Below are 21,576 nucleotides of genomic sequence, written 5' to 3'. Positions count from 1 at the left end.
TTCCTTCCTTCCTTCCTTCCTTCCTTCCTTCCTTCCTTCCTTCCTTCTAATCCCTTTTGTCTGACCCATTTTTGTAAGACAATCTGCAACACTTTTTTCCCTTTTCATGAATCTCATCTGCTCTTCACTTTTTTTTTTTCTGCTTATCGCCATAATTTCACCTATCCCTTACTCTGCCTCTTTCTCGGGCTGCAGATCCGCTTTGTCCTTCACTGAAACACTCAATGTCACTCGTACCTTCTGCACAGTTAACAGACAATGCTCTCTGCCTTTAAACCCTCCCACACATCTCCATTCGCCCAATCAAATGCAAACATGGAGATACAACTGCAACAATTTTGTGGAATGTTAAACAAATCCACGTACAGGATTCAGACAAATATCCTAAAACAAGAAGATTTTTTTTTACCTTATGGTATTGAAAAATTCAGGTACTGCAAGTAATGCATGGAAAGTACATAAAGTGACAACAAATAATAGGTGGTGATGATGGAAGTTTAACATGCTGATTTATATGCATACTGTTACCACATAGTCTTGTATAGCTCTGGTTGAAATTTCAGAAAGCAAAAAGCTGTAACTGAGAGTTTGTACAATAAGGCAAATTATAATTGTTTGGGATCAGGTTCTTCTTTTTTCTAGATTTATCATACCACAGACAAAGGCAGCTGAAGAATGGATCAATTGGAAAACGTGGATGTAAGTTCCAAGGTTTTTATCAGATGAATTCAATGTATTTTGGCTTTTTTGCATGTTTTTTGTTTCATAAGTTAATTTTTTCTTTCTTTCTTAAACAAAATTGTGATAGTTAGTGTTAGAAACATATATTGTGTATTTCATTTTTGGCTGGGTGTTTAATTTTGCTGATAAAAAAGATTTCTTACTTCTTAGGTCCGTTTTTTTCACAAATCTGATTCCACTTTGATTATTTTTTTTATTAATTAATCATCCCTGTGAAACCGCTAAGGATGTCTTTTTTTCAATTTGGGATGTTTTTCCATACTTTTTGCATTTTGGTTAAACCCCTCATATAAAAAACAAATATTTTATTTCAAGATTGCTAGAAGTGGAGATTCAAAGTGTCTTTTCTTGAGGCTTTTTTTTTTTTCTTCTTGTTTGATGATACACATTTTTCTCAGTCTAGCCCCAGAAAATATTCTATAAATAACATATAATCCAAAGTATTTTCTTTTCTATGTGGGTGAATAATCCTAATCTGATTAGTAACAATACTCTGGTACAATTTTTATTGTCTTTGGAAATTGGGTTAATTTTATTTCTAAAGGATGAGCAGAAAATATACAGAAATCAAAGCTTATCATAAATCCATGAGCTAGGACCCTCCTTATAATTACCGTGAGAGATTTTTTTCTTCTTACATTTTCATTTTAACCTACCTAGGATGGCTAACACCATTTCGTCTTTCAGCACTTCCATGGACCCTGAGCAGACAAAGAAGATGGCCTGGAGAGCATCGCCCTGTCGGAGGAGGTATTCCCCTGGGGTGCAAAAGGATGTCTTAATGTGCAGTGACAGCGAGCGCAGGCAGCCGCGACTGGCAGAGGCAAACAATGACAGTTCCAGGATCTCCTTGTTAAGATGCATGGTGATGTCAGACCGCAGCTCATCTGGAAAGTCTTTTAGCAGCTGTGGAGATGACGGGTTGCAGAACAGCAAAGTAGGAGAAAATAAGAATCCAAAACAATAGAAAGGAGGAAAGAAAGTGTGACAGCTGCGAAAACACTATTAGACAACTTGGTAATTGAATATTTAACCTTCGCTTTTTAGGATCCCTAACTTTGATTTATAAAGCTCCTTAACACACAATGTTGAGTTACCCTATCCAAGAGCAGCCATAAAATGGCATTACATCTATGAACGATTGTCTCATCAGGGAGAGAAATCTGTAGCTCCCAGCTACATAGATTTCTTCAATGAGTCATCAGAGCCAGACTTACTTTAATCAACAGGCCCATCTATAATTCATCTGTCTGGGATTCATCAGTATCCCTCCTTCCAAGCTCTGGTCAGGATCCTGACAGCTGTCTTGCAGGCCTACACAGCCCCGGAGGGATGAGTTACGGCGAGACAACTGACAGGTATCCCTAAGCTAGTCAAGTAAAGGTGTCATTTAAAGCTTATGTGGAGGAATTTCCTGTAAAAGGCTACACTTGCTAACTTTTGTTTTCATATAAAAATTATACATGACTCATTTGTATTTTTTTAATTGTAATGAAAAACTGCTCTGTATAGAGCCAAGCTGGGTTCTAAATAAGACCATTGCCGATGGATAACTATGCATGCTAAAACATCCTCCTTCCTCTATTAAAGTATCGATCATATTATAACATTTTTAATGCATTTTAATGCAACTTAGATGTGAGAACCAAATGAATGATCTGGTGGAATATTGATCCTAATATGTTATGCAACTTTTATCTAGGAAGAGTCTGGAGATAATTGGGTAGAGAAGGTTTTGTCTTTAAGTCTTTTTCCAGACTCATTTGTTTTTTGACGAGGGAAGAGATTTTCTATTTACATGTTTATTTAGAAAAGGGGGTGAAATTGTTCCTCTTGCTATTTTAACATAGCAGCAATTGGTTTACCGGTAAACTACAGCATGCCTATTTTTTTCTTCAAAAAACAGTATCTTAATTTTCCCATTAAGGCTAAATGAAATTAAGATTTTGTTTCTTCTAAAACTAGGAGAGAATTTCAGTAAGACTTCAACTTATTTGCAATAAAAATACAGCTGATGAGAATTAGAACATCTGTCCAACTTATTTTTCTACCCTTCTTACCTTTTAGGAGAATAATTGCATACATTTTAAAGAAAAAAGAAAAATAAATAGTTAATGATTTAAATTTAAATGAAACACGTTTTAGAGGATTTTATTTTAGAACATAAGGTAAATGGCCCTAAATTATGAGTTTAATCTATTTCCGCATGGCAGTAATCATTCAAGGGCAGCAGTTCTCCTCGGCTCCACAAATGACAGAAAACGATATACCTAAAATAAACTCAGAAAGAAACTCAGATGGACATAAATATTAAAGGAAGAAACATTAAAGTTATATGTGTATCCATTGGTCATAAAATGTACTTTAAATCTTTTTTTTAATCTAAGAATTGAAAAAAAAACAAGGTTGCTTTTTTCTCTGTTCTTTCAGTGTTTAACCACCTTAAGCACTGATCAAAAAGGTGGGAGTAAGAATAAAAAATATTTTTATGCACCTCTCTCTAGTATAGTCTTGCTCACGCAAATGCCTCCTGTGGCAGAAAGCAGTACTACAAAAGTAAACCCTACTTCATCATGAGTGTTGATTATTTTCGACCCTTCTCTATTTAATACGTATCACCATATCTGTTCACAAATTAAAAAATAAAATTGTTACAGACTATTTTAGCTGTTTATGTAGATCTTTAAGTATTTTTTTTTCTTTGAAGCATTGGGTCTGTCAAATGCACTTTATAAATTAGCCATAGTAAATTCAGTTATTTTTGCTTACCTTTTTGTTTAAAACATTTTATGAGCTGAAAACCTCAGAAAACCTTTTTACCTGATGATAACTTTTGAAAATATAAGCTATAGAGGAGAGATAAATAGATGAGAGTCAAATGAAAAAAATATACTTTTACTTTTACATATTAAGTTTCTGAAAACACACAGAAAAAAAAAAATACATATCTTTAAATCTGTCGCAACTTTGTCCTCAGAGTGAATTCCTGTAGTTTCTGATCAACTGATAAACGCTTTGCAGCAGACTTTGTTTTCTTTTGTTGCATCTCCTGACCTTGAATTATGTTTTGGCAGCTCGTATGATTAGAAAAACGAGTACAGGAGAATGAACTTAGCTACTGCAAAATATTCAGAAAAAGGATCTATCTTGTCATAAACAAGTGTTTCTAGTTTTATGGAGTTAAAAAAAAAAAAAAAAAAAAAAAAAAAGAAAAACACAACAAATTTATCAGATTAAGTAGGTGGAATATTTAAATATTTCCTTTATAGGCAGTAAAACAAAAAGAAAAAAAAACATGAGGAAAAACTACAGATTCTGAACCTTTGCTTTGTTTGTGAAAAATCTAATACTTCTGCTAAAATACACAAATAAGTAAAACCATTTGTGCTTAGTACCTCATTGCAGTCAATTCCATTATTGACCGACCAGGTTGTCTGAAAGTATTCAAGCATTCTCTGCTTAAGGCTCTGTGGCAGATGATGGACACGTATGAAATCCTTGAGGTCTTTGGTCCTGGTGTGGTACTGGGACCAGCGAGAGTACATCCTCTGGATAATGGCTGTCACATTGCCAAAGACCAAAGCATGCATCAGTGCTGCGAGTAAGAGGAGAAAGAAAAGAGGATGATGAGAAGCTAGACAGGAAGCAGACAGTGGAGAACATGAATGATTAAAACATCAGCAAACTGTCCTTTAAATAGGAAAAAAATATTTCAAATTTAGCCATTTGAAGGAAATATGATGAACAACAGATAAAGCTTCTAGTAACAAATTAAAATCTCTAGTTTAATATCTAAAGAAAGCTCTGGTTAACCAAAAAAGCTAAAAAACAATCTGGACTTTGTTTTCAAGTTTGAAGACGTTTCGCTTCCCATCCAGGAAGCTTATTCAGTTCAAATTGTCAGAAATAGCGTTGAGTTCGAGGCTTTATGGAGTGGACCAAAAACAAAGCCTTGTTTTGGCTTAGAAAACATGCAAATTGAACCGGACGAACGGCTCCTCCCCTTAAAAATGGGCAGTCGTTTGGGTTCTTTGTTAGCCTGCAATATTGATACTTGTCTATGTCTCTGAAAGGGGGTCGTTAGGGGCATCAAGGCCAACAATTTCCCCTAACTTCTTCAAACTATGAAACAAAGTCCAGTGGATTGTTTTCTAACTTTTTTTGAATGACTATGACTTGGATGACTGAGAATCTTCACCAGCTATGATTAACACTGTCTGCTCAACTATTTGCTCCCTTACAGATTTCTGCCATATCTGCACTTAGTGTTAGGGTTATATGTCAGATTTTAATGTCAGATTAGAATAACTTCAGCAAATATAAGTAGCAGTTTTCAAATAATGATTTGATTTAATAGGTGGGAAAAAGATATCCAGCATGAGAAATTTAAAAGAGAAAATTGTTCTCAAAACCTGTTAAATCACTTTTAAAGAGGTTTGGCAAGTTGCAGTGTGGAGATTTGTTTTTGTTTATTGAGCATAAATATCCGTTTTAAGTAAGAAAATTGACTAAGCCACCTGGATATTGTTTTTCCTTTGCTGTCCAGAAGTGTACCAGGTATGCTTCAGATCATTTTCCTGCTACTTCAGGATAATCTGAATTATTCATGGTCCTATCAGATATAGTAGGCTGTCTTAGTCCCGCAGCAGCAAAGCAGAGCCGTAGCATTACACTACCCTCACCCACTATGTGTTGTCATTGTTGTTTATTTTTTCTATTTATTATTTTTGAAGTTTTGTTAGTTTTATTATAGATAAAACAGGAAATGGTTATTTTGGAAAGTCCCCTGTTTGTTTTAAAGTCTACGTTGTTTTGGTTGGATTCCATTTGGATGGCATTACTTTTCTTCTTGATTCTTTCCCATAAATGTCACCTTTCCCTGTTCTGTTTCTTACTGTCAAATTATGCATACCATCCTTAACTGAGGCATCCAAGACCTTGAGTGCTTTAGATGTTGTTCTGGGTTGTTCTGTGACCTCCTTGATGTTCTCTGTGAGTAATTTTGGCCAGAACTTAATGATTCACTTTTTCTTCATGTTTTTTTCTCCAATTGAAAAAAAACAAAACCTTTGTAGTTCTTTGCAAATGGACAGATGTATGTTACTTTGTGTTCTCATTGGTTGGTATTTTTCTCTAGAAATGGGGACATGTGTTGCTTTTTTGAGATGAAATAGCCTACTTCATGCTCTTAGATTCTATTTGAATGATTTATTGTTTCTTCTTACTTGATAAGAGTAAGACCTCGGTGTGGCAAGTGAAATTGTACACAGTGTTTACATGATAGTCAACTCTCAATTTAACAAGTGATACATTTACACACAGGCTAGGTTGGTTGAACTAATTAACATAATAACAAAGTGCATGTTTTAATTCTTGATAAATCTATTCGGGGCATATTTTACTGACATATTAGATTTTCAATCTGTAACATATTTCTTTTTGAAGAAGAAGAATCTGTATAGGCATACATTAAGTTTTCATAGCATTATAGATGCATTGCAGAAAAGATCAGTATGAGTTTATTTGGAACAACTGAACATCAAAAGGTGACTTGTAAACTCTCATATTTCATGTATTTAACTTGATTTTTATGATAAAATCAAATAAGAGAAAAGTTAAATATTCCGTTAACATTTATATGTTACATACAGGATGTCAGCAAAACTGTGACTTTATTTGATTGTATAGATAGAATGCTTCCCTTTCAACACCTACAGGTGATCGATTCTCCTGATTGAGCCAAAAGCTGGACATTATTTTATTACTAGTTATCTTTTGTTTTCTTGTTCCTCTAAAACTGACAAGTGCAGACGATAAACGGTTTTCTGCCATTTTAATTTGTACTTCCAAGATTTATTCACACTAGCTCTTTGTAGTTTGTTTTCATGATCCTAATATGGTCCTGATCAATATATCTTTTATAGTTTTCTGATATTGCAACATTTTTCCTATTACAGGTACTTTAATTGTTCTTCAGGTAAAATGAAAAGCCCAGTAATGTATTGCTTTTACAGATTTTTTGAATTTATAGTTGTTGTTAAATCCACTTAAATCCAGACCAAAGGATGTTATGCCCCAATTTCTTCGGTCAAATAAAGACAAAACACTAAGCATTGTCTGTTACAACACACTAAAATTATAAGTTTGTTATTAACAATATGAAAACAGGCCTAGCATAAAAGACCAGCTGAAAACTAATGTACATCTCCAGTTTCTATGTCAGAGGCTTTTTTAAACATTTTTCATAGGGTGAAGTCCAAACCGCAATAAAAAGAACTGAAAGTTTAAAGAAAAACCAAGAAACAGTCTGGGGAAAAAATGTCAACCCAAATAGACTTTAAAAGTCTTTGCGGCAAAGTATAAAGGAATTAAGTGTTAAAATTATAGAAATCTAAAACTTTTGTAATGACAAATATTATTTTGTAATGCTTCTGTTTCTTTTTGTATCTTGTAGGGATTTTGGTGTCAGATTCTATACTTCGCTGACTCCTAGTTTAGTATAATAGATATGTTGGTTTTGACTTTTGGTTAATTTTCCACATTCACGCAGCAATTCAAACAAATCCTTTTACCATAGCAATTTTTTTATTTGGGGTAAAAAAAAATGTAAGTTTATATATCCAGTATGGTTGAATTTTAGAAATATATGTATTTCTTATTATCATTGATTACAGTTCTGTTCTCCTTTTACCTTGATTTTGTGCCTTTGTATTCCTCCTTCCTTTGATTTTGCAGCCCTGTGATTAAAACATTGTAAATTAATTAATTTCTAATTTTTCCATGTTTGCTCAAATCCTCAAATACTAAAAGTACTTTACTGTAATACTCCAGGACTACTATAGTAGATTGGCTCTCCTGAAGTCTGACAACTTCTGACCCTAGGCAATCCACAATAATTCTGACCAATGTCATATAACACAATTCTGTACAGTAATCGATGAGTATATTACATTAATCTTTTTGAATGCCCCCGCTGGGTATTAAAAATGCCCAAGGCTAATATGAACCGACAGCATAAAATTCCCTTCTCAGAGGACATTTTAAATAACTAATAAGTCAAATACTAAAAAACAACAACCATAAAGCATTGATATTGTGAAAATGACCAAATAAACCTGAGTTTTCTCTTATTTTATCTTAAATTGATCACTGTTCATTTTTCTCCTTCCCTGCAACCTCTATGGGATGCTTATTATTTTTGAGCTTCCAGTTTGTTTTCCCCTGAGTGCTTCCAGTTCTTCCTGTTCCTCTTAACCGTTTTCCTGAAGTTAATTTCTAACATGGTTCAGATCCAAGTAACCACTCCTGCCTCCATTGCTATTGCTGTACCAGTTAGTCTCTTATTTGTGCTTAGTTTTGTACTTTTTTTTAAATTTTTACACTGCTTGAAGTTGGTTTTCTTTAACATCACCCTTCCTGTCCTTTGGGTCCTACTTCACTACTACTGCTGACATAAAAATCACCATTTTAAAATCCTTGCTAAAAAAGAAGACAGCTTGTTTTGTCTAGCTTGTCTAGTAGGACTATGTCCTAGAATGTTGTTTAGAAAAATCTTATATAGTATTTTTTAATATATATTTTCTTGATCCCATGATGTATTGAGATGGTGTTATTCATTAGGTTCTTTGTTTTTCATATTATTAAACTGCCACCTGATAGAGTAACTCTCAGTTTTGTTTTTCCTACAATAAATTTGAACCGGTGATTCAGATTAGTTTTCATTCCACAGCGCCCCATCAAAAATGACATGCATGTGAGCAAACGTGGACGTGATGTGTGTCTGTGGCTTCTCCTGCTACTGTCCTCAGGCAGCTGGGGACATTTAGCATTTAGCAGAAACAGAGAGAAGGGAGCATCCACCGGGAAAACTTTGCACAAGTGACTTCTGCTCAATGCCAGAAACCAAATATACTCAGTCTGGTTTAAACTAGTTCAGGCCATCCTGCAAAGTTTTACACTGAATGGTACTATAATGGAACAGGAAAACTGCCGGAAAAAAGACGAAAAAAAAATCCAATAATGTGCTATTGAAATTTTAACTAGGACAAGATGAATTAGTCTTATTAGCTTGGTTTCATCCATTACTCTTCACGATGAAGTCTCATTCTGGAATTACATGTTGAAGACATAATGAAGGAGTCATTTCCACAAGACATGGATTTTTACATATAATGTGTCACAAAAGTTTCCCCACGACCTTGAACTTTTTTTATATTTTGTTACATAGAAAATTATTTTAGTTATTTCTTTTTATTGGAATTTTATGTGACCAAAACCTAGAAATCGGCACTTTGAATCAGCATCAGTTAGATGTGTGTACATATACAATGAATTTGACTTTGGATCATAAATTTCTCACAGTACAGTATGCCAATACATTACAATAACACACTAATACAGCAATGGATAAATTAGCACCAGGCCTTTATAATGATGGGTTCAGTGTTTGGTTCCTAGGATATAGTGACTCCAATAAACCTCAAGTTCACCAAGTACAGCAGAGAAAGGGCAGAGTGGTGGGGAGGGATCTGGCTGTTCTGGCTGCACCATAGAGCCAGCTGATCAGCCTTCCATCTGTTGGCTGACTCATGGGCATTCTAGAGCAGCGTTTCCCAACCATTTTTGACTTGTGTACCCCATTGGGCATTTTGTCATACCATGAGTTTAACGTACAATTGATTATAAAATAGAAACTATTTTACTTAATCTTTTATAAATTCTTAGGCATTTGATGCTTTTAATCTCAAATCAAAAAAACAACACAAACATGTTGCCTAGCAATTAGTGAGGAATCGAAATAAATACTAAATAAAAACATATTCTAAACCTGTATTTATAAAACTGGAGCTCCTCTGAGTAACTCCGTTATAATCACATAATTTAAACTTGATAAATTTGGGAACACAATACAGAACAAACATTTTATTCAGACTGACTTAAATAGTTTTACTTGGTTTTCATCTTACCTCAGTTTTAAAAACAGCTTATACCAGGCTCTTCTCTACATATACTCTGTTCCTCTGCTTGGTTTTGATGTCTGTCAAAACTGAAGGTGTACTCAAACAAGAAAAACTCATTTTTGGTTGAGAAAAGCTGGTTTTATTTTTCAATTGGGTCCTCAAAAAAATACAATCAAAATCCTTTTACTACCTAAGAAATAAAATATTTTCATCTACCCCTTGCACTCGCGGACGCTAGGGGTACTTGGTAAATCAAAGGATGGCAAATCTGCAGAAATCAGAGTTAGATCTCTTGTTTTGTTAGAGTGTGAATATTCACCAGGTCAAGAGTGCAGGGTGGAGACACCCTGCACTTCCTTCGCTGTAGGGCATACCAGCACGCTTTGCCCTATGGCGTTGGGGAAACTCTCATACATTCTGTGGCGGTTCAATCAGGAAATAGTGTGATTAGATGGAAGTTAAATGAACTCTTCACTGGTACAAGTTCCCAAAAGTAAAAAAAAAAAAAGCATAAAGAAAGCAAAACGGCATAATCCAGAGGCTAAAATCTGCAACACCATAACCCTTGTAAGAAGCACCTTTTGTTGCAGTTGTTGTTTTTGTGCAATGCCTCCACCAGCTTTGTATGTCTAGTAACAGGTGGACCTGTTCTTCTGGTTCAATATGGATGTTTTCTAAGCCAAAACAAGTTTTTGAGCTACTATATAAGCTTCAAACTCAACGCTAATTCTGACATTTGGAATTTGAAAAAGCTTCCTGGATGGGAAGCGAAACGTCTTCAAACTTGGGAAAAAAAGTCCAGTGGATTGTTTTTTTTTTTTACTTTTTTGGAATGGATAATGGCTGTCCTATTGACAGATTCTTACACCTGAGATATTCGTTGCAGCTCCTGTAGACCTGTACTGTTCTCCTTGCCTGGCATGTCAATTAGGTTGAACAGGTGTTTATCTAAACCATTCTACTATCTACAACTATTCTTAAGAAATTCTATTAGTTTATAAACAGCACAGTTAGATATTCAGATCTTCTCCACAAAATGATCCCTGGAATGTTAGGATTATTTTTGGTCTTAATGAGTGAATGAATAGGAATTTATTTCAGACAGTTTTTGACGAACAACAATAAATGAGTCAACCAAATACACACAATAGAGACTAGTTAACATCAACCAAACCAAACACCTATTTCCTAAGTAACTAAATTCAGCTGAACATAAACAGAAAAACACGCTCCACCAAATAAACATGTCGGTATATACCGCTTGAGAAATAACATTGATTATTGTCATGTCTTCATATTGCTGTTTGTTTTCTATTGTTCTCTAACCAATCTGAGGCCTTTAAAGACTATATAAATATTATATCATAATCAGATTAACTAGATCTATTAATGGGTAAAGGTAGTTAAAAGTTGGATAGACTGCACTTTATTTAGAAATGTAAGGAAAAAAGGGACTTAACTACTGTAAGGAAGGCGAGAGCAGTCGTGTCCCTTTCGATACTTTTTCACGGGGGTTTTACTCGAAAACAAGTTAATTTTCTCATTATGTAAAGATAACAAAAGCTGTTTTCTTGTGTTAACGAGATGATGATTTTCTCATGAGACAGCCGTTTTCTCATTATAACGAGATGACTGGTGTGTGATATTACATACGTCAACACCACAACAGCGGGAGGCGATTTATAAGTATAATTCATGGCAGCCTATGTGTAATTCTGTAAATAATCCTGTGTTTAGCTTTAAGGTAACTTCTGATTCATAAGCAATTAGAACTATGCCTCTGGTGCAGGTAACACTGGGTGTTCTCTGAACAGCACCGCTGGTGCATTAACCCCCAAAATGAGTCCAGATTGAAGATTTTCATAAAAAAAAAACAGTCAGATTTGTTTATACTGTATTCGATGCAGTCCAATCATCCACTACGACCTGACAATAAGTGAAAAGAAAAAGGAAACAAAAAAACTGATTATTTGGGCGCATGCAGTACATACTGCACAACTAAAGGGGCCGTAGGCATGGATGGAGTGGGAATCCAGGGCTGTTGGCCAGCCTCATTCATTACTCATACAGGTTATTTATCTTGTTATCTCCAGAAATCAATAACTGTCATGTGATAGTGAGATAACTATTTTGTTACCTTGAGAAAACAATAATTTAACCATAATAACGAGATAGTTATGTATTTATCTCAAGAAGGCAAAGGAAAAAACAAAGTTGAGTTTGACCCCCCTCGGCTTCCATACTTAACACAGATATCATACTTGCCAGATTTGCATTTATGTGAAACATTTTAAAAGACAGAAAATATGTGATTTTTACTGTAAACAACTACTTCGTAATTTTTTCCTCTTGTAAAATTGGTCCAAAATATTTAAAATTTTCCGGTTTAAATGAGAGCTCTAGAAGTATAGGTGTTTGTAGAAGGCAGTGTGCACCCTGAGATGTGTTATAACGGCGGATGTGTTTCGTGTACCTCCGATGAGCATGATGCAAACAGAAAAGATCTTCTCAGCGTCCGTGTTGGCAGACACGTTGCCAAAGCCCACACTTGTCAGGCTGCTGAGGGTAAAGTAGAGTGAGGCGATGTAAACACTACGGATAGAGGGACCACTGCCAGTAGTGTTGACTTCTACCACACCACCGTATGGAGACTCTAGACGCTTTCCAAGCTCATGGAGCCACCCTGTTGTAAGGAGAATGAGAACTAACTTTAATGAATAAAAAGGAAATGCTGTAAATGCATGTTAACAGAGGTTAAAAATTCCCTAAATACTCAAGAGGATTTCTGCAGCAGACATTAATAAAAAAAAAATTAAAAAAGTGTTTAATCTATGTTAAGATCTCTTTTTTGCAATATCCAGAACGATACAAATAAGTTCCAAAACCAAAGCAGAAGTTTGGAAACCAAAAACTCTTCTTAGTCAGTACAGCATGGATCCATGCAGCTGATCCCGCGAGACTCTCTCACTGACACTGATGAATGGTAATTGGAAGGAAATACCTTACGCCTGCTTCACTTCAACACTAACTTCAGCGTCAGAAGTAAATAATTAGGACACAAAGCAGTAATCCTGCTTCATGCATTGGCCCGTTATTTTATGACACTGAAAGGCAGTAATTGGTATAGAGAAACCTCCAAAGCTGCTTAGAGAGAATGAGATAATTACAGGCATTGCAGCGCATCAATACTGACCAGAGATCAGCTCAGTGGGGCTCATTACATGACTGACCTAGAGGCTGAGGGCTAAGCCATGAGGGTCTATCATTAATTATGAATAGTCAAGGAAACCACACTTAAAAGAGTTGCTATTCTAATGTTTCACACTCTAACACCTTTTTAATCTAATAAATACCCAGAGATTTAGCCAAATTGGGATGTAATGGGATTATTATTGCTGTTACAGAAATCATGTAATGGAGAGTTTTTGCCTACAGCTTCCCATCCATCCATCCATCCATCCATCCATCCATCCATCCATCCATCCATCCATCCATCCATCCATCCATCCATCCATCCATCCATCCATCGCCCTTTTGTTTAGCTCTAAAGCATATAAAACACATCAATTCTTTTATTCCTTTATCAATCTATTATAATAAACAGATGTAAGAGTAAGCATGGGCACATAAAAATGCACACATTGTTGATTCAGGATGATTTGGTAAAACATTTCCATTTGCCATATCACCTGGCTTCCACCTCACAGTTCAGCACTACTGTGTGATAGTGTACTGTATGAAATCCTAATAAAAATGTTTACATTTGGGGTACATTACATTTAACATCTTTGGATGTTTTGTTCACAGCTTCCCAACTTACAATAATTATTGATTGTTTGTAAAGAGTCTTTAATAAAAAAATTAATAAATAAAACGAAGTCTCCCTGCTCTTTAAAATGTCATACTTTTTCATATTATGCAGTGAAAATACAGATTTCAAGTCTGAAAAATAAACAGAAGTTATCGTTTTAAGGAGTGTCAGGGCCATGGTACTAAAAAAGTAATAATCTGCTGATATTTTTTCAATTCCTGACAGCCTCCTCGAACCATTAGATAAAAAGGAGCTTAAACCTCATGACAAAAATCTCAGTTCTAACATCTTGGTCTCTATGGGCTTTATTAAAGTGTTTACCGATATCCCAGTTGTAGGCATTAGACTCCATCTCCATCTTGCCGATGATGTACCAGATGCAGGCCATCCAGTGGGCCAGAAGTGCAAACATAGACATGAGCAGGGTGAGGACCACTGTGCTGTGCTGCGAATAGCGGTCCATCTTTTGCAGGAGCCTCAGCAAACGAAGTAGACGGACGGTTTTTAACAAGTGCACCACGGACACCTATGGAGAAAGGTACAAACCAAACACGATGAACCTTATCATGCAGGCAAATTAATGGGAGCGTTTATACTATGATACATGTCAACTACATTCTTTCCCAAAAACAATAAAAAAATTGACATAAGTTCTCTTTGATAGCCTTTGTACAGTAACTTATGGTTACCTAAATATTATACTACCCAGAAAAATGATTGTTATTCAAATAAGACAGAGGAAATATGAAAAAAAAAAACATGAATAAAATCCAACAGCTTTGCAGTTTTTCAGCCTCAAGACAAAGATAAATGTTTTATGTTATTGTATATGTAATTGATAGTGATGAAATACTTAAATAACTAAGAGAAGAATAAACAGTGTTTCTATATCAATGAGTAATGGCACAAATTGGATAAAATTAAAAATGATTCCTTAAATTAATTCAGTTTAAGATAAAAAAAAAACATTGACTGACAAAAAAGTGGAAAATTGTAAAGTTATGATAAACTTCCACCATAAACTCACTATAGGTATATTGTACTGACTGACATGATAATTTCACTGGATAAAAGCCCTCTGTGTCCCTCCCAAGCTGCCGCTCTTTCCCTTTGTTTCTTTTCCTACACTTAAATTAACTTCATGCTTTAGAGATGGCCTTTAAGAACACATTGTTTTTGCTCTGGTTGTAATTAGACCGTCATAGAAGAATAAAGGTGGTATTTTAGCCAGAAATGCACCAGTAATGCCTTATTTAAATATTGACAAAGTTAGAGTATAGAGATCCAATTTGCTTGGTTAAGATACTGTATTTTAGGAGCAGATCTTTTTATCTGTTCTTACAGAACTAGAACGAGGTTCATTACCAATAAATGAATTAAACAAGTAAGGTTGCATATTTTTGATCTGATGATTGAGTAAAGAAATCACTAAATTAAATTAAAAAAAAAATTGCATACACAAATCTCCTTACTGCCTGTCCATAATGTACTGGTCAATGCAAAACAAAAGTAAAATTGAATCAGAATTATTTTTCTAAGCCAAGACCATCTGACCACCTTAAGTCAAAAACAGTCAGACATAAAAATGAATTTAAGAAGAGATGTTTTAATAAATGTTCATGCAAGTCGAACTTTAGAGTTGATTCTGAGTGAAACGTGGGTTATGTTTCAAGATGCAAGCTTTGCTTCTACAGCCTCTATAGTATCTGATCTCTACTGCAGTCGCTGGAGCTGTCTGCTCACTCTTTAGTCTTTATGGGCTACAGCTGCTGTGTCGCTTGCTGCTGCTTCTAATGCCAGACTGGTTTAACTGAATTTTTCCCTGCCATACTTTGCTACAGTCCATCTGTTGGGCTCTAAGAAAATCCATACTTACACCCATAAAACCAAGAAGCTGTCTGCAACACTCCATGATACTCCATTTCTAACATCCTGGCCAGCCATGGCCTATTTGGCTTTCCTTTGCACAGCCACAACTTTAACTAAGAGCCGTTTCGAATCACCTTACATCCCATAAAAGACAATGTCTTGACTGTTTATTCAAGAGAAGGTTTGAACGTTTTTAAGTGTGAAATAGACATTTAAAAATGGTCAAGTCCACAAAATAATTCATATTATTTCTGTTAAACTTGACACAGTGACTTTGACACCTAGTTGCAAGGCAATAAACCAAACTAGACATCAGCTTTTGGATGTGAACATCACTTTTCATTACTTTTGTTACAAAGCTTTGTGCAAAGTCTCAATTCCCCTTGTTAGACTTAGTTGAAAAGGAGTAGAGATTCTCTGGAGTTAAAGAGCTAAAGAGATCCAACAAAAAAACAGAGAGGAGAGGTGGAGCAACTTCCTGTTAAAATATGAAAAATAATGCATAACCCTAACTTTTTAAATAAGCTAAAAACCAACAGACTTCTCAAATGCTACCTGGATCTTTAAAGAGATCCTGACGAATGCTTGTACATTCCCACAGCATGATCTATATGGAGACTATTTCTGATGGAGGACCCTTATAAAATTGCTAATTAGAGCAATCAGACACTCGCTTGTAGGAGTGTTTGATTTGTTTTTTGTTTTTTTACTTTATATCCTTACCCATTTGAATTACTGTATTCAATCAAGCTACTTTGGTGGAGGTCCTCTGGTGCTTGTTTATGATTTAGACAGGAAATATAAGGGTCCCTTCACTCTCTTCTCTAAGTAATGCAACTGCTCCTCGAGTCTGAAACCTGTTTTGTTACATTATGACCACAAACTGTCATGTATTTTATCAGATATTTAAAGTAGTGCATGGTTGTTAAGAGGAACAAACAATGAATAGAAATTAGAATTTAGCTCCATTTCCCAAACCAACTAAAACCCACTAAAATGTAATAAAAAAAAAAGCTTCTTTCAGAAGTTTATTTGCAAATAAAGTCCACCTGTCTGTGATCTAGTGTCAATGCAAATAACATTAATCTGTGAGAGCCTTAGAGGTTTTTTAGAAAACATTAGTGAACACAGAGCATCACAAAGACCATAAAAAACAATCAAGGTTAGATCTGGAAAGGTTTAAAGCAAGGTTAAATAACAGATTATATCTCAAGTTTAAATGTTTCATTAAGCATTTCATATAGGCCGATTAGCTGCAGGACAGAGAAACAGCCAAGGTTCCCACAGTGATGATGGAGGAGCTGCAGATTTCTATTACTGAACAGATACAAATTGTGGGCATGGCACTGCTGTCTATTACTACTGTCATTTATGGAAAAGCCGACAAGAAGAAAGCCAGCCACAGACGGTGCACAAAGGAGGAAAAGGAGCATGAAGTATACGTATAAAGTGCATCCAGAGATGTACAGTGGATGGTAAGAAATGTCTCCTTTATGTTTTATCATCCACTATATACACTTCATGCTCCTTTTCCTCCTTTATGCACCTTCTGTTGTTTATAAGAGCCAATGTCACAAGTGAATTTCTCCATTGTGAGATCAATAAAGTTTTATTCTATTGTATTCTATTGTATTGTATTGTATTCTATTATATTCAATTCTGTTCTATTCAGTTCTATTGTTTGTTAGTAAGACGGGAAAAGTCCTGCTTTTAATTTACCCGAAGCCACGTAGAGTAGAAGTAGGGCTGATTATCTAATTAAAAGATACACAAGGCAAAATTTATATTGTGTAGTAAACATATAACTGACAAAATGGTACCATAAATGGAAGAACCCCCCGCATTATATTTTCAGACTGTCTTTATTGACAAAATAAACATATTAACCATCTGACAAAAGAGCAAATACGAGCTGATGTGTAGTTTTATTAGAGCTACTTTTTCCACATGTCTCCAGCATGCCTTTTTTTTGTTTTTTTTTGCACAATTATGCTTGGAGGTATGAAGGACGAGTGCAGCACAAGGAAGAGTGAAGCCCCCTACTGAGCCCTATGGGCTCCATCTCTCCTACACTATCCATCATCACTCTGAATCCCACCTATGGAGTGAGCAGGCTGTGCCTTTTTCTTCCAGTAGCATTTAAAACATGCAGCATTATGTTTCATGTATGCCTTGTCACCTGTGCCGTCCCCCCTACACCTTCATTATTTTCTGCTCTGTGGAAAGTTTACTTTAAGCTTCCTGACTGTTTTCTTCTTCTGCATTTTTAATTCTGCATTTGCATTCCTGAGATAATAAATGTACAGAAACTCATTATTTCTCCCCCTGCAGTCATCCCTTTAACCATACAGGTGTGCCACAACAGCACTGTGGGTCAGGTTTATTTATTTTTATTGTTTTATTGAATAATTGGAGCTGTATTGGGCCAATAACCTTGAAATGTCCACCACTTTTCTTAAGACCCAGGGGGCATAATAACATGCTTTCTTAGTGTAAGAGTTAATATTTTTGCATTACTGAAGCCGTCCTCCGTAAAATAACCTCAATGTGAGGCAGTCATGAAATCATTAGGGTACTGTATGTTTGTAGGTCACATACTAGAGCTAAATGTTAATTTTATATTTAACTTTTTGGTAAAACCAACACATAAATTTACTTTTATGTCTTGAACCATTCAGGAAGTGAAAAAAGCTGTTTCCTCCTGATCACCAGATTAATCATAGAATACTTAAAATCTACAGTTTACAAAAAATAAAAAATAGAAAGATTTTATCAAAGTAAATATTCAAGTGGATAAGTAATAAGTCTATATCAGTCTCTGCTAATAAAAACTTTTTATCAGATTGTAAAATATACCAAGAAATTTGAAAATCAGGAGTTTATAGAGGGATGGCAGATGTGGTGTAGCTAAGAGTCATTGTGTGTGAAAGAGGGCTTCAGTTTGTAAAGGGGACTTTCTAAATGCTCCATCCTGTGAAGGGACATCAGCCAGAACCGTCAGGAATAATTCCCCAAACCAAGGCTGTCCCCAGTGACAGCAGAGCTTCCTATGGCCCAGTAGCCCTGCACCTATACTCTGCTCCACTGGGAGTGTGTGGTATTTCCATTATTAGAATCTGGATCTAAACTAGTACCTCTGCCTGGAGCAGCCAATCTTGCTGCCCTTCTTTTAATAGCAAAAGAAACATGTTTTTCTTGTTTACCACCACTTTTTTCTTTTCTTTCAGCAAGTTATTTTAAATCAAACTGGAAAGCTTCTTTGCAATCACAGTCTAAATTATAATCACAATAAAATGAAAAGCTTTTAAATCATTTTTGCATGCCAAATATAACACCAGCAACAACTGAAAGGTTTTCCCTGTTCGTTTAGAAAAAACAGTGAACAGAATGTTGCCAGTTTCAAACCCTCAACACTTTAATTCAAGATGGTACATAAATAATGTTTATTTTAAAGAAATAAAATCTGCATCTAAATAAAACAAATGTTTTTGTTACTCAACATTTCACCGTTAAGTCTAAGTGGTGTTATATTAAATTGGATAGGGTTGAAAAACAATGGAAACCGAGGCACATATAGTGCGACAGATGTCCAAACTTCATACGGCTCATTCAGATACATGCAGTTGAATAGGCAATCTGCCGACACAGTTGGATGTGGGATCTGCACAAATACCCCCTTTACCACTACAGATGTTGGCTTTTAATTTCAGCCGGCAGAATAATCTTAAGATTTAGTTCATCTCAGGTTAGCCTGTGGAAGACAGGTTGAAATATTTCTGGATTTTCTTTCTACAGCATTCTCTCAACTCTTTGCACTCAAAGGTATTGTGGAAGATTTTTGCGCATTTTTTAAAAGACCCGCCCTCTCCACTGTGGAAAAAAAAAAATGCACATGCAGAACCCTGTACCCGCTCCCGAGAGTGAACGCCTATAAACACATGCAATAGCGTGCACGAGACAATTTCTCATTGTGCACGCTCTGTTTAAAAGTTGCTGTTCTCATAGCTCATACAAGCTACTGTCAATGAAAGTCCGCCCTAACCCCTAAATCCCTCAATCACTGTATAGAGCGAGGACTATATAGTGGACTTCATAGCGAACTCAGTTAAATTACCATTGGGACAGATTATCACTACTTTTTGCTCCCCGGTGTTAACTCAGCCTCCACTGCCCGTTTCCTGCGCCATCTTTGTTATTAGTCACTGTTGTGCGAATCCCATAATGCTTTGCAACGAGAGCTCTCCAGAGAGAAGAGAGCTCAATGACTGACAAATGCCTGAAGTCGTAGCTAGCCATACATATATGCCTGAAACTGCGTATACACAGAAAAAGTTAGCTAACTGGGGACGAGCACGTAGGACCGCCTTACATAAACATATCGCCAGAATGATTGGCAACTAGGAGGACCATTTATTTAAATGATCCACCTGGAAATAAAATATTGTCTTCTACCTTTAAGTTTCCAACTTAAAGATGCATTACAGAGTTTCGTAATGATACTGCCATCTGGGGCCAAAACATATAACTGCAGCACTCTTCTGCTCGTTCTTGTAGCTCACGCTTGTGCTGCACAATTTCTAGTTTTTTGGTGTCAGGAGATGGGCTGGATGCCAGACACTTTTGAGTAGCCATAAAATTCATCATGAACATAATACTTTGAGTGTTTACTAGGTTGGACCCATTTAACATGGACACGTTTGATGTCACTTCCGCAGAACAGTGTAGGAACTTCTGACTCAAAGTAAATTCAAGAAAAATAGGCTACAGGTTTATAGATGAATCAGTGCTGAACCACTGATGTGTCAGTCTACTCATCAAATGATGATATAGTCTTACAGGGTAAAATAAAATGGCTATTGTAAATATATTTTTGTGTAAAAACTTTCATAATGTGTTGTTAAGATTAAATTATTTTAGTATAAGAGTCTTTGGAGATAAGCCAGATAAGCATTCATACAGTCGTTCTGGGGTGTAGAGTACACGTGTTTTGCTTTTTTTTATGTTTCAGAGTCTATTTTTACATAGATAACTTATTAAAAGACACAACGTACTTGAAAAAGGTAAATATGATTTATTGAGGGGAAATTTTCAGTAATTGTTTTGGACCCTGGCTTTTAAGTGTTAAAAATGTCTAATCAATGTAAAGGCCAATTAATAGTTACTAGCTCTATCAAAACCCATTTTTTATGTTTCAAATGTCTAGATAACTAAAATGAAGCTAAACATTTTGTAGATTTTACTATTTTCTTATAACCCTCATAATATCACTGGTAGCGAAACAGACCCCCAGCAAAATGATGTCACCACTGTGGTTGGGACAGTACAGTTGGAAAGCCTGGCTTTGAAGCTTTAGAACATAGTTCTCGTGACTGTGGCTAAATAGCTCAATCTTGTGCTGATCTTATTGACCTTCCTCCAAAAGTTATTTGGTTTGCCCTTGGGGGCAGCAGCAAATCTTCATTGTGCCTAGAGGTATGTATTTGGAGTATTGGCGTCTTCCTTTATCAGCACTTTCTCTTTCCTACTTACTGGACTTTATAGAGTTGTTGCTTGAGTCTAGGAGGTTTCTGGATTGTTTCAGTTTCAATTATAACCAATTTCCTTTCCTATGAGGGTTTGATAAAGATGGATGAGATGACACAATTAGGCGTTCCAACAAAATCATGATCCAGAACTCACCCTGTACAAAGAAACAGCAACCTAAATTGAAATAATCCTCCTGATCATAATAATGATTAAAATCTAATTATATGTAAGGACCTAATTCCCTGCGTGCGTCATTCCACTGCTGCCTTTTGCTGTCTATTTTATTTTTTGATTCTCTCTTCAGTAAATAAACAGCGGCACACAGTTAGATTAGGGAGGAGAGAGCAGAAACTTCAAAAAGTAACGAATCAAAAGCTCCCTGTTGTACCATGTTTCAATTGGCTAATATCCATCAACCCGGAGTAAGACACAACACTCCTAATTGCTCTAGAACTGTGTTTCATCCTGCCCTTAGCTTGTCTTAGGGGGGGCCATATGTTTGACTGTGGCAGAAAAAAGTTTTAATGATGCGAGGCTGATCGGTCTGTGCTTTAGCTCGAGCAGAATGTGAAATCAACATGCCAAATCAAAATGACTTTGGGGCAGCACAGTTTATTTTATAAGTATATATAAATACATATATATATATATATATATATATATATATAT

General features: G+C 35.6%; 1 protein-coding gene across 2 annotated transcripts in view; it reads right to left on the bottom strand.

Moving 5' to 3' along the window:
* kcnh8 (potassium channel, voltage gated eag related subfamily H, member 8) overlaps positions 1–21,576 on the bottom strand; it is an 82,384-nt gene that overhangs the window by 18,498 nt on the left and 42,310 nt on the right. The window contains exons 7-10 of one of the 2 annotated variants that reach the window (XM_015374123.1): positions 13,834–14,038; positions 12,175–12,384; positions 4,137–4,336; positions 1,398–1,647 (exon numbers count right to left, since the gene is read on the bottom strand). In XM_015374123.1, coding sequence (XP_015229609.1) covers positions 1,398–1,647; positions 4,137–4,336; positions 12,175–12,384; positions 13,834–14,038 — 865 coding nt within the window. The remainder of the gene's footprint in view (positions 1–1,397; positions 1,648–4,136; positions 4,337–12,174; positions 12,385–13,833; positions 14,039–21,576) is intronic. The other variant, XM_015374124.1, reaches the window with a different exon arrangement.

The sequence above is a fragment of the Cyprinodon variegatus genome, unplaced genomic scaffold, assembly GCF_000732505.1.
Source record: "Cyprinodon variegatus isolate N-32 unplaced genomic scaffold, C_variegatus-1.0 Scaffold98, whole genome shotgun sequence".
NCBI lineage: Eukaryota > Metazoa > Chordata > Actinopteri > Cyprinodontiformes > Cyprinodontidae > Cyprinodon > Cyprinodon variegatus.
This window is presented reverse-complemented; position numbering and strand designations above follow the sequence as displayed.